Here is a 17,393-nt window from a genome sequence, read left to right on the forward strand (position 1 = left end):
AGAGAGGAGGGAGGGAGAGGTCAGTGAGTACAGAGAAGGAGCATTTGGACTTGGAGGAGAGTTTGAGTAATGCGCTGTCCTGCACTGATGGCTCACTAGCTGCTCACTCTCTCTCTCTCTTTCTCCTCTCATCTCTGTGTGTGCATCCTGCATTTTGTCAGCATCTAGTTGTGCATGTGTGTGTGTTTAGCAAATGTGTGTGTGTGTGTGTGTGTGTGTGTGTGTGAGTATGACCACCTGGATTTGCGTCTTTTGCGTGTTTAGTAAGTATGTGTGTGTGTTTAGTAGGAGTGTATGTGTGTGTGTGTCTGTGTGTGTGTGTGTGTGTGTGTGTGTGTGTGTGCGTGTGTGTGTGCGTGTGTGTGTGTGTGTGCGTGACCTCATGAGTCTTGTCCCCTTGTGGGTCTGACTCAGCAGGTGCTGCCACCTGTATTGACTCTGCTTCCCCACTGAATACTTCCTGACACCACACCACACCCACACACTGACACTCACAAACACACACACACAGCCATAAGCACATGAGCTTGCAGTTTCCATGGGAACAGAATTCAGGGTGTTTCCTCTTCAAAGGTTAACTCATTCATCTCAATGGAGCTGAAACGACCCTAACCTGGCACCAAACTGAACCCCAGAGTCAAATTCAGACCCAAACCTGAACCTAACCAATAAGGCTCATGTCAGTCACTCAACCCACACCTGAACCCTAACATAGCCTCCCGCAGCCACAACTCACACCTGAACCCCAACATTATAATATCATCACTGCTGAACTGCTTTGCACTGCTTAACTAACATCCAGGACGCACATAAATTAAATGTATTTCTAGGATAGGCTACAGGTCAGATTTACTATGTTTATGGTTCATTAATAGGTACATCATACATCATACAATACATACATCAGTGTGTCATCATTTTTCATTCTGCCTGATAAAATACACATTTTTAAGAGTTGAAAGGGTGACATTTGAGGTTACTAAGTTACTTCCATTCTCGTAGGTGCCTAAAGTAGTTTCCCATTCGCACATTAACAGGCAACCATCAGGAATTGTCTTTATCGCCTCTCCGACCTTAAAAAAAACCTCCCCTTCATCACTGTATTGATTTATGTAGACACGCAGCTGCGGCTCTATAAATACAGCGGGGCAGCAGTCCACTGCATCTCCCCACACTCACCGCATTCTCACACTCGACATCTGGTCAGGACGCACCGACAGACGCACCATCTCCGCAGAGCACGCACACCGGGGCTACACAATGGATGTCATCGGGGCTCCATCCCGCAGGAGAATGCTCGAGACTCGGAGCAACCGCTCATCCCCACCCGCCAGCCTAAGATCACACTCCTGGTCTCAGAGAAATCCGGGGTGCATGTCCATCTCCTACAAAAGAACTACCAAGATGCCAGCAAGCAGGGCGTACACGACCGCGCCAGACAGTCTGGAACTCTCATCCGCATTCAATGGTGACCACATGTGCAACAACGAGAAGGAACAACTTCAAGGGTTGAATGACCGATTCTCCAGTTATATCGATAAAGTCCGGTATCTGGAAGAACAAAACAACCTGCTGGAGACTGAAATCCAAGAACTCCGGCAGAAAAAGTTCACGCAGTCGCAACTTAGTGATGCTTTCGACCAAGAGCTCGGCGAACTCCGCTCCGCGCTCGAGCAACTGCATAGAGAGAAAGTGCAGATTATTATTGATGCCGATAACGTCGAAGACAACATCCACCGTCTCAAAAACCGCTACGAGGATGAAGCCCGCTTTAGAGAAAAAATCGAGATGTCAATCCGGGAAATGAAGAAGGAAAAAGATGACTCGGATCTGATGAAATTGGATTTGGAGAACAAAGTTCAGTCCCTCCTGGATGAGGCAGACTTCCTGCGCAGTAACCACGAACAAGAGGTCAACGACCTCCTCGCGCAGCTCCAAGAGGCTCAAGTCCCGGTAGACATGCGGGAATACAGTAAAACGGACATCACCTCTGCGCTCCGAGAAATACGCGAGCAGCTGAACGGTCTCTCACCCCAAAACTTTCTTCAGGCGGAAGAGGTGTTCCAGTGTCGCTACGCCAAACTCACGGACGCTGCAGACCAGAATAAGGACGCGATCAAATCTGTCCGCGATGAGATCGCAGATTATCGCCGGCAGCTGCAGGTGAAGAACGTGGAACTGGAGACTCTCCGCGGCACCAAAGATTCCCTGGAGAGACAGCTGACTTACATCGAAGACCGGCATAACAACGACTTGGGCAGCTACCAGGTTAGTTTGGGCTCATTGAAAATAATTGCAACTTCGACACTTTAACATTTAAATATTTAAACATTTATCAGTAAAACACTATCCTGTTGAATCAGTCTGCATATTGAAACGCACAAAATAAAAAAATGCACAGGCAGGGCTGTCGTGGATGCTAAACGGAAGTAAACGCAGTTTATCCACCTCTGAAATGTCAGAAATAGAGTTTATCCACCTCTTATTAGAGTTCATCTACCTCTCAAAAGAGTTTATTCACCAATTGCAACTTTTAACATTCAAAATTCACACTGTATTATCCACATTCACAATATGTACAATCATCAACACTCTAGGCACCATGTGATTCCACTGGCATTGTTATAAACATTGGACAATAATCTTCACCTTCAATACAAAATTGTTCTGAATGACACATGGCCACATGGCGCAGTCCACCTTATCGTGATCACATAATTCATAGTTTACCCACCTCTTATTTTACCACTACACACCTGTGTGCATGCATACAATATATGCATATGCATACAATGAAAACAGCATAAACTTAGTAAGAAATAGTCATAGTCATAGTAATTTATTTATATATGCAGGAAGTAGCTAAGGTAGAGGTGCGCACATCCAAAACGCAGGTGCAGGACAAAAGGGTCAGACAATAAAAAAATTAAAAAATTGAATGTCCGCACACTTGCTCCCGTTTTGCTTTATCTTTTATTTCACCAAATATATGCAGGAAGTATAAACAAACCAGAGAGCACACCCGCTTCTGCCTAAATTATAATATAATAGAATAGAATAGAACAGAATAGAATATACTTTATTGTCATGCCTATGGAATGTTTTATTTTGAGACAAAATTAAATAAATAAATGAAATATGAAATAAATACATAAAAGATAAAATATAAATACTACATATTGACATTGCCATCCATACGATCTTGCAATGGCCATAAAATAAATAAATAAGTCAGTCACCCATCAAGGCAAGACCTAGGCAGGATCTAGCCCCTGATTTGTTGCTGCCTGCAGCCTAGCGACCCATCACCTGCCTATGACAACTCTGCCCGGATCCCTGGCCGTCTGCCGACCCACCACATGCCCTTTGACAACTCCCTTCCCCTGGACAATTCCAACGCTGGACTATTTGCACTTTCTGTCACTAAATCATGATTAATGCATTATCATACCGGATACGTAATCATCCCACCTTTTGTAACTTTCACCTCAGGTGCTTTAAACACCATGTCCTATTCTCTACACCTGACTATCATATGCATTTGTCATGTATACAGACCTTACTGTCCTGTATTGACCCTAGGCAGATGGGTCAGGCCCTTGAGTCGTGCATCTGCTCGAGGGAGATCTCCAATACTAGGGAGTTTTTCCTCACCCCTGTTACCCATGGGCCTTCTTCCTTTCTTTTCTTTTTTCTCTGATTGCCTACATTCTGAGACACAAAGCGCCATGATACATGTGTAATGTTTTGGCGCTCTATAAGTGCAATATATTGTATTGAATTGAATTGAAAAACATCAAACTTGGTGGGCATGACGGGCGGTTGCTATGATGATCGGAATAAAGTTACTCATTGACAGAAGCTAAAAGCTAGTGCTAACAGCGAGAACCTAGCCGTTTTTATTCAGAAAGATTCTGTTGCTTACTGGCTGAAAGATGTCGGGATGTAAAAGCTAGTGCTGTCGAAAGATGTGTTGCTGATGAGACTCTTCTCTTTCCCGTCTCCCAGGAGATGATTCATCAGCTGGAGCGGGAGCTGAAGGGCATGAAGGGTGAGATGGGTCACCACCTCAGGGAATACCAGGACCTGCTCAACGTCAAGATGGCCCTAGACGCTGAGATCGCAGCCTACAGGTGAATCACCCTGCTGAATGATGCAGTGTTTTGACATGTGTTGTACAGGTGAATCACCCTGCTGAATGATGCAGTGTGTTGACATGTGTTGTACAGGTGAATCTCTTTGCTGAATGGTGCAGTGTGTTGACATGTGTTGTACAGGTGAATCTCTTTGCTGAATGGTGCAGTGTGTTGACATGTGTTGTACAGGTGAATCTCTTTGCTGAATGATGCAGTGTGTTGACATGTGTTGTACAGGTGAATCTCTTTGCTGAATGATGCAGTGTTTTGACATGTGTTATACAGGTGAATCTCTTTGCTGAATGATGCAGTGTGTTGCATAAGTGTGTTCACACCTCCTGTGTCTGTGCAGAAAACTACTGGAGGGGGAGGAGACTCGCTTCAGGCCATTTGCTGACTCTTTCCCAAGCCCCGCCTTCCCATACTGTCAGCCAATGACCTCCTCTAAAGGGAAGAAGGAAGACAAGAAGGCGGACCTGAACGATGACCTGGCTGCTGTAGTGGAGGAACTCCAGAAGGAGGAGGAGGCCGTGGAGGAAGAGGTGGCTGTCTCCAAGCGACCCAAACTGAGCGCTACTCCCCCTACAGGAGAGGAGGAGGAGGGTGGAGAAGAGGGAGGTGAAGATGGTGAGGGAGAGGAAGAAGAGTCTGCTCTTGGGGAAACACAACTGAGCAGTACCAAAGCTCAAAAGGCTGGTGCTGAAGAAGAGGAGGAGGAAGATGAAGCACAGGAGTCAGGAGAGAAAGACAAAAAGAGTGACTCAGAGGGAGAGGAAGGAGAACAGGCAGGTGACAAGAAAGAGGTGAAGGAGGCAGCAGCACCTGAGCAGAAGCAGGAGGATCAGGTGGAGGAGCTGAGGAGTCCCCCAAAGACTCCTGGCAGCCCCAAAGGGGAGGAGCAGAAGAGTCCTCCCATGACACCTAGCAGCCCCAAAGAGGAGGAGCTGAAGAGTCCCCCCAAGTCTCCAGGCAGCCCAAAAGAGGAGGAGCAGAAGAGTTCTCCCAAGTCTCCTGGCAGCCCCAAAGAGGAGGTGAAGAGTCCCCCCAAGTCTCCAGGCAGCCCAAAAGAGGAGGAGCAGAAGAGTCCCCCCAAGACTCCTGGCAGCCCCAAAGAGGAAGAGCAGAAGAGTCCCCCCAAGACACCTAGCAGCCCCAAAGAGGAGGTGCAGGAGAAGGAGCTGAAGAGTCCCCCTAAGTCTCCTGGCAGCCCCAAAGAGGAGGAGCAGAAGAGTCCCCCCAAGACTGCTGGCAGCCCCAAAGAGGAGGAGCAGAAGAGTCCCCCCAAGACACCTGGTAGCCACAAAGAGGAGGAGCAGATAAGTCCCCCCAAGACACCTAGCAGCCCCAAAGAGGAGGTGCAGGAGAAGGAGCAGAAGAGTCCTCCCAAGACACCTGGCAGCCCCAAAGAGGAGGAGCAGATGAGTCCCCCCAAGACACCTAGCAGCCCCAAAGAGGAGGTGCAGGAGAAGGAGTTGAAGAGTCCCGCCAAGACTCCTGGCAGCCCCAAAGAGGAGGAGCTGAAGAGTCCCCCCAAGTCTCCTGGCAGCCCTAAAGAGGAGGTGCAGAAGAGTCCCCCCAAGTCTCCTGGCAGCCCCAAAGAGGAGGAGCAGAAGAGTCCCCCCAAGACTCCTGGCAGCCCCAAAGAGGAGGAGCTGAAGAGTCCCCCCAAGTCTCCTGGCAGCCCCAAAGAGGAGGTGCAGAAGAGTCCCCCCAAGTCTCCTGGCAGCCCCAAAGAGGAGGAGCAGAAGAGTCCCTCCAAGACTCCTGGCAGCCCCAAAGAGGAGAAGGTCCTCACCCGCACTGAAGAAACCATCAGCAATGAAGACCAGGTGGCGGCCAAGCCTGCCAAGAAGAGCAAGCCAGCAGAAGAGGTCAAAGACTCCAAAACCACCGCCAAAAAAGCAGGAAAGACATCTGCCCCAGCCGCTAAAGAAGTGAAGGAGAAGTAAACTCAGAGCAGGGCGAGAGTAGACAAAGAGTCAAAACCACTAAGACAAGCTCCACAGCAAGAGACTATAACTGCATGTAATGCTGAGGATGGTGAGGGAGATTTGGGCAGTGTCAGGGACAGGAGCTATATGAGCGCTAATATGAAGCCAGAGGCACATTCAATTTAGTGATAAATCTCAAAGGCGCAAACTCTCCGTCAAGTCCCAAAGGTGCGACTCCCTCAAACGTGTCGGTGACCTCTGGTCTGCTCTGACCCCACTGACCTGCCGGCTGTGCTACGCTGCAGGCGCTTCCCGCCTTAATTGCGCCGCAAGCCCGGTGCGCTCAGCTGTGAAACATACAAACACAAACACAAACACTGCTGTTTACAACTCCAGAGCAATATGGAAAACCCATTGCCTTAATAAAGCAATACAGATCTTCCAAGCATGGTGTGTGTGTGTCTCTGATAGGGGGATATTTGTGTCTGCACGTGTTCAGTGGCCTTTGGGTATCTCCTCATTTTTACTAATTCAATTATCATATAACATTGACAAACAATTTAGTGACATAACTCTATCCTTTAACAGTGTGGATAATCTAAGTACAATAAAGTTATCATTACTCCAGCAGATCTCACTTCTGTCAAGACTAATTGTAACATCAACTTAAACAAATTAGATGATTTGCTTAACTTTTGTGAGCTTATAAGTGAAAAAAAACTTATTTAACTTATTAATTTAGAGTGACCCTTACATGCCCTAAATAATCTAGTGTGGCCATAAACTGAATGTGATACTGTGATGTTTTACTTACCTGATCTAACCAGAAACAAGTATATAAGTATAAGTTCATATACTCTTTTGATCCCGTGAGGGAAATTTGGTCTCTGCATTTATCCCAATCCGTGAATTAGTGAAACACACTCAGCACACAGTGAACACACAGTGAGGTGAAGCACACACTAATCCCGGCACAGTGAGCTGCCTGCAACAACAGTGGCACTGGGGGGAGCAGTGAGGGGTTTGGTGCAGGGTCGGACTGGGAACAAAGTTCGGCCCTGACAATTTTCTCCTGGACCGGCCCACCACTGGACCGAACCCCCCCCCCCCCAAACACACACACACATAGCCTACACACACACACACAAGCCCACCGATACCAAAATCCCCCCTGATTCCCCCCCATAAATAACAAACACACAGTATCATGCAACACTTCATAAACTGAACCCAAACATTTAGATTTGGACCTATAGGTTATTATAATCACAATAACACGGGGGTCCGGGGGGTCTCTCCGGGATTTTTTTTTTTCAATTCTGGTTGCTAATCACACCATTTTAAAGTGATTTGAGAGGGACAGGATTCAGGGATAGGCTACTAAAGATATGCTCATCTTCTGTCTGTCTCACGTCATGTTACCCCATACATTAAACCACATGTCACTGCTTGACTAAATGAAAAATATAGGCTACTGAACATGCATGGAGATCGTCATAGTTGACAGAAATTACGATTTGTGCCAACATGTTGTAGAAACACAACTACAGCCTTTATGCCTATTTGGTTATAGTCAGCGATTCACATTAACTGTAGGCTATCACCACAAGTGTATACTAAACGTTTTTGCCCAAGTTTGTGTGCCGTCATCACATTTTGCAAAATTAGGCTACCTTCGTTACTAACCTACCAGTTGATACTTTTTACGTGCATCGACTCGCGATTGATTGTGCATCTAATGTAACACTCGGTGGAGAGACTTCCACTTTCCAAGTTTCACTTTCACTGTCGTTGTGAGCTAAAAGGCTACTATATGAGAAATACTTTGAAGTTCCTTTTGAGTCCAAACATGAATAGGTTTTCTTTAACCTGTGCTACACTTTTACACCAAATTGTGCGAAAATTGTAGGCTACCCGGAGTTTTTTTTTATGTTGACAGACAAACCGCACTACAGTAGCCTACATGGTGCAGTAAATGGAAGCTCTTGGTAGCGCGTGCAACTAACGTCTATAAAAACAATATATTTATGGAATAAAACTAGACACCTCTGATTGCTGTTTACGGTTAAACTGCGATGATGTGAACACCAGCCAGCGGAGGGCACTTATAGAGCCTAGAATACCAGCATGGACTAATCTATATTTCCCCACAAACCAAGCGGCTGCTTGGACAAATCCACTTGAGGGGTGGGGCAGGGGGGCGCGATCGTAACACACACTGAACCTGTCATGAAGAGGCTAAAATGATTGACCTGTCACCCACCAATCCAAATGGATGAAACTGCATTTATAGGCTAGGCCTAGGTCTACATGACGGGCCGCAAATAGGCTAAATAACTTTTTTTTTTTTTTTTTTTTAAATCCCCCGGAGGTCACCGGCCCACCGAGCATTTGCCCGGTTGTACAGATTACCAGTCCGAGCCTGGTTTGGTGCCTTGCTCAAGGGCACTTCAGCCGTGCCTACTGGTCGGGGTTTGAACTGGCAACCCTCCGGTTACAGGTACGAAGCGCTAACCAGTAGGCCACAGCTGCCCCAACAAGTAATGGCAGATACCATACACAGGTGTTATTGTTGATACATGACATTTATTTTAAGGCCACTTTGTAGTTAATTTAAAGGACACTTTGTGCTCTAAGCGATGCCACACGTTTTTTAGGCTAAAATATTTTATGTCACTTACAGTGTTGCCACAGTTACCTTAAAAAAGTAATCTGATTACTGATTACTCCTTTAAAAAGTAACTTAGTTACTTTACTGATTACTTGATTTTAAAAGTAACTAAGTTCGATTACATGTTACTTTATTAGTTACTTTTAGCAGCTGCCGACAACACCCCCACCACCTCAACATAAAAATGATAAACGGTTTTGCCGATACTCACTATACTGGAAGTGCATTTTAACAGTAATGTCAACAATGTATAGCAGACATCCCAACCTAACCTACTTAGATACTGAAATTCAGATGTTTGTTCGATAATGTCTAGTCAGTACACCAAATAAGGAAGGCCTATTGATAGAAATTGTGATAGTAAAATATTTAGATTTTGGTAGTTTGGCCTTTTCATGTAGCCTTGGCAACTAGCCATCTAGTATAGGCCTGAGTAATATTCAAATTAAATTACACTTGTTAAACTCACCTCAACAAGTCTTTTGCAATCATTTAACCCGCCGTGAGCAATGCTAAAGTCACTGTTACAAACAGTGCAGTGTGCAAGACTTATGTTCTACTCTTATGAAACAATTGGGTACACTTTTGTGTAGTCTGATGTGAAATGGGTCTTAAATGTTCCTTTTTGAGGGGCACTGACTCTGCCATAACGCTCCTGTTCCTAGATACACTGACTGATTAATTAAGTTAATAAGAGATATAAGCCTTCCTACACTGAAAACTGATTGGTTGATTTAGCAAAACAGACCAGGATGCTCTCTGTCTTGAATGCGCTTCAGGCACACACGCACCACTCCCCTCTCTCTCCCTCTCCGTTGTGTGCGTGTTAAACTCAGATGCACACGTGATTTGAAGTCCGGTCTGGCTTACGTGCTCTTGTTCGCTTTAGGTTCCAGGAGATTTTAACAGCACGCAGTGGGAGTCAATGGGAGAAATCACTAGCAGTTACACATTACACATTCATTTTAAAATCAGATGAGATTCAGCTGAACACAGTTCCATCAAACTAATTCGCCCTCAATTTCCTGATGTTGACAACAAACTTGCCTGGTAGCTAACATTCAATGTTAGCATAATTAGCTTGCTAACTAACCAACTTTATATTGTTATATGGGCTTATTCATAATGTACATTAGCCAACCCAAATAAGCTATTCAAACAACTATTCTTTTCCAAATATGGTATTTGGTCTTTATAATTTGTCTTTTTAAGTTTAGCTTTTTGAGGCAACCAGTTTATCTTTGAAGTAATGTCAGTGTTTAGCCTTGAGAGTCACATGCCATAACACCAAATTATGTTTTATATACAAAGTTCAGGAGGAGCCCTTAGGTTTGATTGACAGCCATCACTCAGCCAACTTCCATTTGTAGGAGATCATTAAACCCTCCTTACCTGCTCACTACATCAAGCTCTGGAGTTGCAAAGCCGTCTCCCTTTCTCCATTTCCCTATTAGCTCGAAGCTCATATTACCCCTTATCTAGAGGGGATCAGCTCATATTACCCCTTATCTATAGGGGATATCAGCTCATATTACCCCTTATCTATAGGCATATTACCCCTTATATATAGGGGATATCAGCTCATATCACCCCTTATCTATAGGGGATATCAGCTCATATTACCCCTTATCTATAGGGGATATCAGCTCATATTACCCCTTATCTATAGGGGATATCAGCTCATATTACCCCTTATCTATAGGGGGTGTCAGCAGACATCACTAGCATGTGAACTCCATTATTGCAATCCCACGACCACGGCCTGCTTCCAAGCGAAATATGCTTATTCTCAGTACTCAGTGTAAAGCAATTCAATGGACGAACTAGTGAACTGACTCACTTCATTCATTCATAATGACACTTGGACCAAAGTGAAGTGAAGCAGTTTAAGACTTTATTTGTACATCATCATGGTCCCTCTCTGAAGGATTCTAAGGCATTTGGATCATGTTTTAAGCACACTTGTGTTAAGGTTACAGGCAGGTTTTGGCTCCAAACTCGTAAGCTAACTGCATTGCCTGGGGGATTGCTCAGCCTCTTTACACACAGAACAAGCAGTCACACTCTTACTCACAGCTAACAGTTGTTGCGTAGACAAATGAAACCATCACACACAAACACACACTGGAGGTCCATGCATACACTCAGCACCAGCTCCTGGTAGGGTTCTTGCTTACAGCCACAATGTTGGTTTGCATTTGGAGTTGGACATTCATAATGATGACAGCAGTGTGTGTGTGTGTCTGTGAGTATGTGTATTTTTGTGTGCATGTGTGTGTGTGTGTGCACGCGAGTGTTTAGGAGAGATGTGTTGAGATGCCATTCATTAAAGTCACTTAGCACCGTGGGTCTGGATGCATCTGGTCTACTTTTTCTTTGGTTTAGTTTCTGCTTCACTCTTCTTCTCCTCCTCTGGACTCTTCTTGTCCTCTCCTTTCTCCTCCTCCTCTTCTTCATCTCCTCCCTCTTCCTCCTCTCCTCCCTCCTTCTCTCCCTCTTCTCCTCCTTCAGCATCTTCCTCCTCTTCTCCTGCCTCCTCTTCCTCACCACCTGCGTCCTCTGTTGGGGAAAGAAACACAAAGTGCTTTAAACCCAGTCATTCCATGTCATATCATCTCATGGAACTCTCAGACTTAACATGGATGGGGTCTCATGATGATATTTGTTTGTTTGTTCACTCATAAATATAAACACAGAACATGATGAGACTTTTGGTGCTGTGAGGGAATTTACATGTTTAATGTATGAGGTCTAATTACATGTTTAATGTATGAGGTCATAGATAAGTGTATGAGATATGTGAATAAAGCATGTAGATCAGTGTATGAGATATGTGAATAAAGCACTCGTAGATGAATATATGAGATCTGTGAATATAACACTCGTAGATGATGTCTGAGGTATGAGAGGATCACTCGTGTGATGCACATGAGATTTTGTCACTCACCCTCTCCTTCTCCCTCCTTCACTTCCTGTGCCTCTTCCTCACCCTCTCCCTCCTCTTCCTCTTTTTCGTCTTCATCACCTTCTCCCTCATCTCCTCCCTTCTCTTCCTCCTCCTTCTCCTCCTCTTCTTCCTCCTCCTCCTCCTCCTTCGCTGGGCTGGCCTCGGCCTGTTGAGCCCGGCTGGAGGTTATCAGGTCGTCGCTGAAGAGAGAGGAGCTGAGGAGGCGCGTTCCCAGCAGGTAGGGGGCGCCAGAGCTCAGGCTGGCCTGCACGGAGAAGACGGGCCGGCCAAAGGAGGGTGTGGATGAGATGGTGTGTGAGAAGACGCTGGACATGCCCCCGACTCCACCCACATTGAAGCGTGTCTCCTCCCCCTCCAGCAGCTTCCTGTAGGACAGAGAGAGAGAGAGGGAGAGAGAGAGAGAGAGAGAGAGAGAGAAAGAGTGTATGTAGGAGAGAAAGAGAGAGGGAGAGAGAGAGAACGTTCAGATTTAGAACATTCTCACAAACAAGTTCACAGAGCTTGTGAGTTTTTCACTGGTTGTTATCAGAAACTCAACTAAACACAAAGAGTTTCTGTCCTGATGGACCTTGCACTGGTGTTTACCACCCTGTATGGGACTGCCTGTGTTGCGCATGACTGACCTGTAGGCGGCGATCTCGATGTCCAGAGCCATCTTGACGTTGAGCAGGTCCTGATATTCCTTCAGGTAGCGTGCCATCTCGTTCTTCATGCTCCTCAGCTCATCTTCCAGCTGGGCAATCACGTCCTGGTGGGGACACAGAGGGGACGAGGATGGACAGAGATGGAGAAGGAGAGAAAGATGGACAAATATGACAAAACAGAGAGATAAAGTAACAATAAAGTAAACAAGATGCAGAACTCGTCCTGCACTGAGCTGACCTCTGAAGTCCCCCAATATCACACACACACAAACACACACACACACACACACACGCACGCACACACACGCACACACACACACACACACACACATAAACACGCACACACACACACACACATACACACACACATACACACAAACACACACACACACACACACACTCACAGTAGCAGTACTCGAGGTGTAAAAAAAATTCAGGAGGGGGGATTGGATTAGGCGGTAGATACTGCTGCGTAGGCTACTGAATGCAACATTACCGTAAGACAACAATAGACGCGCACTCCAATAGGAGCGCACTGGAATTTGTTTTTACTTTCATTTCCCGTTTCCCGTCATAACATTTCCCGGGAATCGGGAAATAGTTTTGATCAGATTTCCCGGGAATCCCGTCTCCCGGGATTAAACCCTAGCTGCCATGGCAATTTACGATGCATCTCAAACCTGCTCCGACCAGATTATGTTCTTGGTTAACCCGAGGTTTCCGTTAACCACACCTCCACTAACAATTTCTCCCGAGACACGTCGGCGTACCTGGATGATCCATACGACATTGGAGCGCAAATAGTGAGGGACTCTCTTCGCAGGGCGAGGGGTTTTAGAGACCGCCAGAAAATATATATAGCCTACCCGGACGATATTCTGTATGAAGATATAGATTGTCAGTGGAGGGAATTCGTTATCTTTGTCAGATGATCTAGGAAGACGTCTCATAGCAATGCCCGTACGTGTGGACATTCATGTATTCCATCGGTGATGCTGAACATCTGAGCAAGAATACTGTATGTCCGAAAATAAATCGGACATAGGCCTACAGTAGGCTATGCTGAACATCTGAGCAAGAATAACCTAAAATAACACACACACACACACACAAACACACACACTCACAGTAGCAGTAGGCTACTCGAGTTGTAAAAAAAATTCAGGAGGGGGGGATTGGATTTAACGTTTAGGGACAGATCATTTGTGCTGATGACAGCGCATATGGTGGGAGTCCAGTGATGTACCCTTTTGACTATTGTTTAAGAACAAATATTCTCCAATGTTTTCTCAGTTAGCCTTTTAAAATGATATCAGATTAGTAAACAGAATGTGCCTTTGCAACACTGGATGAATGGTTGCTGATAATGGGCAATGTACGTAGATATTGCATTAAAGATCAGCCATTTCATTCTACAACAGTCCAGAACCCTTTTGCAATTATGTAAGCACATAATGTAAACTGAAAACGGCTGCCCTGATTAAGATAAACAATGCAAATGATCTCAGCTGGTATTCTGTCTATGGAGTGGAATAGAAATGTCTAAGTGTCTGCAAACGTTTGACTGGTAGTGTATATCTATTGCGAATTCATCAAAACAATGGCATTAGGTTTTGTTGAGTAGACAGTCAAGCCTACCGTAGCCTACCGTCAAGTTAGGGTTTTTTGGATAATTCAATATTCGCAAAAACTAAATGTTGAAATAGTGGTAATATTTCCACATTCATTGATAAAATAACGGGATGGGAAGGGGGGATGGCCGTTTTAGAAGGGGGATGATTTTGACCATCTTTATTTCAAAGGGGGATGCCATCCCCCCTCATCCCCCCTCAACTCAAGTACTGCTCAGTAGTCATTCCCAACTCTCTGCAGTCTGCCACTCTTTCCCCACCTGTATGCTGGCATGTCTATCATAGTTATCATGTGGCTCTAGTGGTCCCTATACCTGGAAGTTAATTTAATTTAATTTAATTTAATGTATTGTGCTTATAGAGCGCCAAAACATTACACATGTATCATGGCGCTTTACAGAATGTAGGCAATCAGAGAAAAAGGAAAGAAAAGAAGAAAATAAAAGAAAGAGAGAGAGGCCCATGGGTAACAGGGGCGAGGAAAAACTCCCTAGAATTAGAGATACTTATAGGAAGAAACCTCGAGCAGATCCACGACTCAACTCAAGTTGGCATGTCTGCAGTGATCCTTATCTGCACATCACATGTTAGCATGTTTATCATTTCCTGGCTGCACATTAGCATGTCTCTGGCGGTTCATATCTGCGTGCTGGCATGTCCTTGTCTGTTCTTACCTGCATGTTGGTGACCTCGGCGCTCTGTCTGTCCTCGGCCTCCTGCAGATGCTGCTCCAGTGCGTGGTTGAGGCTCTGGCACGCCTGAATCTCCAGGTCGCGGGCTTTCAGCAGGCGTCGGAACTCACCCGCCTCATCGCGGGCCAGACGGATGTCATCGGAGTGGCGGGCCGTGGTCTCGGCCATAGTGCTGACCTTTGAGCGGAACCACTCCTCGGCGGACTGCATGTTCTGCTGCGCCAGGCGTTCGTACTGGCCCCTGATGTCACGCAGCGCGACCGAGAGGTCCGGCTTGGCCACCTCTGTCTCCACGGAGACCTGGGAGCTGTAGCGGAGCTGGGCCTGCAGCTCGGTGATCTCGCCCTCGTGCAGCCGCTTGAGGAAGGCCATCTCGTCCAGCAGCATGTCCAGACGCTTCTCCTCCTCGGCTCGGCCCAGCGCCGCCTCCTCCGCCCCCTTACGCGCCTCCACCAGCCGGCCCTCGGACTCCTGGCGCGTCAGAACCTCGTCCTCATAGCGGCCCTGCAGCGCCCTCAGGGCCTCCTCCAGCTGCCGACGGCGCTCCTGCGCGGCCTGACGCTCCTCCCGCGCCTGCTCCACGGCCGCGCGCAGCGCACGCACCTCCTGCTCGTAGATGGAGCGCAGGCAGGTGGGCTCACCATGGCGCTGTCGGAGCGCCTGCAGCTGGGCCTCCAGCGCGCGGTTCTGCTGCTCCAGGTGGTGCACGCGCTCGATGAAGCCAGCGAAGCGGTCGTTCAGCTCCTGCAGCTGCGCCTTCTCGGCTGTGCGCACGGCCTTCAGCTCCGAGCTCACCTGCGCCGCCTGGCCCAGGTCCAGCTCGCGGCCCGACGACGCGGTCAGCGCGTAGTGGGGGGTGGAGTAGGAGGTGAAGACGGAGCGGGAGCGAGACGGACCCCCGTAGCCACCGCTGCCACCGCTGCTGTGCAGCACCACCCTGCGGCGGTGGGAGGAGGGGAAGAAGGGGTCGAAGCCCAAAGAAGCCATGACAGCGTCGGGAGATCAGCCGTGCGGGAGACCAGAGAGATGACTGACACCAGAAAGGGAGAAAAGAGCAGAGAGAGATGAACACAGACAGATGTTGAGGGGGTCTGTGCCTTCAGAGCTGCAGTGCAGGTCCCTTTTATAGCTGCAGTTGGGAGGAGACTGACGCAGGGAGGGGTCTTTACAGACTCTTATCATCATCAGGAGACCAGCCAGAGAGCAGGGAGGGAGGGAGGGAGAGGGAGAGACAGAGGGAGGGAAAGAAAGAGAGAGAGGGAGAAAGAGAGGGAGGGAAGGACAGTTGAGGATGGGAGGGAGAGAGGGAGGGAGGAGAGAAAGAAACAGAGAGGAGAGAGTGAGGGAGGCCATAAAGATGAGGTCAGTGAGTACAGAGAAGGAGCATTTGGACTCGGGAGAGAGTTTGAGTAATGCGCTGTCCTGCGCTGATGGCTCAGTAGCAGCGCTCAGCACGATTCCTCCCCCTCAGGAGTCCTCCTGCTCAGCACAGCTCAGATCAGACTTCCGGAGCCTCCGCAGCATCAGAGCAGAGGCGGACACTGGCCACAGGGATAGATCACTGTTCGCCCCCCCCCCCCCCAAAAAAAAAATATTTGCTGTCCAGGGATATTCCTACATTCCTATGCCTTACTTCCGGGCATATTTGTGAAGAGTCTATTTATTAATATACGTACAGATTGTATCTGTACAGATTGATATTTTGTCTATGTTGAAAGAGGTTAATTGAGTCTCAATATCCCTGCAGGACTTCCTCAGGTCTGCGCTAGGTAACCCTGATGACCAACCCAGCCGGTTTATGTTCCCTCTTCCCTGGTCCACCCAGGGGCTAGCAGGCACTTCACTTCGACCACCCAGGTGCTTAACCAGCTGTCCTCACATGGCCCAGCAAGAACTTTTTTTCCAAAGCACAGCCTTTCTCGTTGTCTGCATAGGTGGACGATGGCATAGTGCCGAAACGCGCCCTTCTTTGATACGCTTCCAATAAATCACTTAAGAGCACACTCATGAGAGTGCTTTTTTATTTATTGCTGAAGTCTATATGAAATCGCATCCAAAGACCCAGGACCTAAGGAGTCCACTGCTCCTTAGTAAAAATGTATTTGCTAAGCCTACATCACATCAGTCTCCTTGTGTGTGAAAATGATCTGCAGACCACAGACTACAGGCCCAGTGTTCCTATTGGAAACATGGCTCATGCCGTGGGGGCACACACACACACCACAGGCAGAACAGTTACACATACCCTCTTATCTATACATACTAAACCATGAGAAAACACTTCTTGTATGTATTTGTTTTAATGAAAGCGCTTCATGTATGTGATTGCTTTAATGAGAAAACACTTCCTGTATGTGATTGCTTTAATGAGAAAACACGTAATGTATGATTGCTTTAATGAGAAAACATTTCATGTATGTGATTGCTTTAATGAGAAAACACTTCCTGTATATTTACGTTTTACTGAGAAAGCACTTCCTGTATGTGTAAGCTTTAATGAAAGTGTTTCCTGTATTCGCTTCAATAACAGAGCGTATCTTATGCGTAAACTTCTGAACATTGTAACACATGTACCATTGCAATTTCATGATATCTGTCTCTCTGTTGCACCAAAGCATCTGGAGCTTGAGTATACTTCCCCCTAGTGGTGATGAGTGGTACTGTAATTGTAACTGTAACAGTCCCAGTGCCTTCAGCTCCACACCTTTGAGTATACTTGA

General features: G+C 46.8%; 3 protein-coding genes across 5 annotated transcripts in view; 2 read left to right on the forward strand and 1 right to left on the reverse strand.

The window, feature by feature from the left end:
• Positions 1–17,393, forward strand: part of LOC121714945 (tripartite motif-containing protein 16-like) — a 1,397,702-nt gene that overhangs the window by 204,420 nt on the left and 1,175,889 nt on the right. The gene's annotated exons all lie outside the window — the stretch shown is intronic.
• LOC121714936 (neurofilament medium polypeptide-like) lies at positions 924–6,513 on the forward strand. Of its 2 annotated transcripts, XM_042100179.1 has the most exons (4): positions 924–2,268; positions 4,009–4,133; positions 4,489–5,167; positions 5,210–6,513. In XM_042100179.1, exons 1-4 carry the CDS (start codon positions 1,261–1,263, stop codon positions 6,083–6,085), a joined length of 2,688 nt encoding a protein of 895 aa, XP_041956113.1. In that variant the 5' UTR covers positions 924–1,260; the 3' UTR covers positions 6,086–6,513. The 2 variants fall into 2 exon arrangements, with proteins under 2 accessions (XP_041956113.1, XP_041956112.1); XM_042100178.1 differs by having other exon boundaries at positions 4,489–6,513.
• LOC121714952 (neurofilament light polypeptide-like) lies at positions 10,999–15,738 on the reverse strand. The gene is made up of 4 exons (XM_042100215.1): positions 14,656–15,738; positions 12,330–12,454; positions 11,686–12,071; positions 10,999–11,297 (listed from the first exon to the last, which is right to left on the reverse strand). Exons 1-4 carry the CDS (start codon positions 15,658–15,660, stop codon positions 11,104–11,106), a joined length of 1,710 nt encoding a protein of 569 aa, XP_041956149.1. The 5' UTR covers positions 15,661–15,738; the 3' UTR covers positions 10,999–11,103.

Source organism: Alosa sapidissima, chromosome 8 (genome assembly GCF_018492685.1).
Source record: "Alosa sapidissima isolate fAloSap1 chromosome 8, fAloSap1.pri, whole genome shotgun sequence".
NCBI lineage: Eukaryota > Metazoa > Chordata > Actinopteri > Clupeiformes > Clupeidae > Alosa > Alosa sapidissima.

What these genes read in the sequence shown, in the direction of transcription:
- LOC121714952 (XM_042100215.1), bottom strand. Translation starts at nt 15,660, where the DNA reads ATGGCTTCTTTGGGCTTCGACCCCTTCTTCCCCTCCTCCCACCGCCGC. An exon ending in CCGAGGTCACCAACATGCAG is followed by an intron (nt 12,455 to 14,655) that starts GTAAGAACAGAC and finishes TGTCCCCACCAG; the next exon opens with GACGTGATTGCCCAGCTGGA. An exon ending in GAAGGAGGGAGAAGGAGAGG is followed by an intron (nt 11,298 to 11,685) that starts GTGAGTGACAAA and finishes TTTCCCCAACAG; the next exon opens with AGGACGCAGGTGGTGAGGAA.
- LOC121714936 (XM_042100178.1), top strand. Translation starts at nt 1,261, where the DNA reads ATGGATGTCATCGGGGCTCCATCCCGCAGGAGAATGCTCGAGACTCGG. An exon ending in ACGACTTGGGCAGCTACCAG is followed by an intron (nt 2,269 to 4,008) that starts GTTAGTTTGGGC and finishes CCCGTCTCCCAG; the next exon opens with GAGATGATTCATCAGCTGGA. An exon ending in GCTGAGATCGCAGCCTACAG is followed by an intron (nt 4,134 to 4,488) that starts GTGAATCACCCT and finishes GTGTCTGTGCAG; the next exon opens with AAAACTACTGGAGGGGGAGG.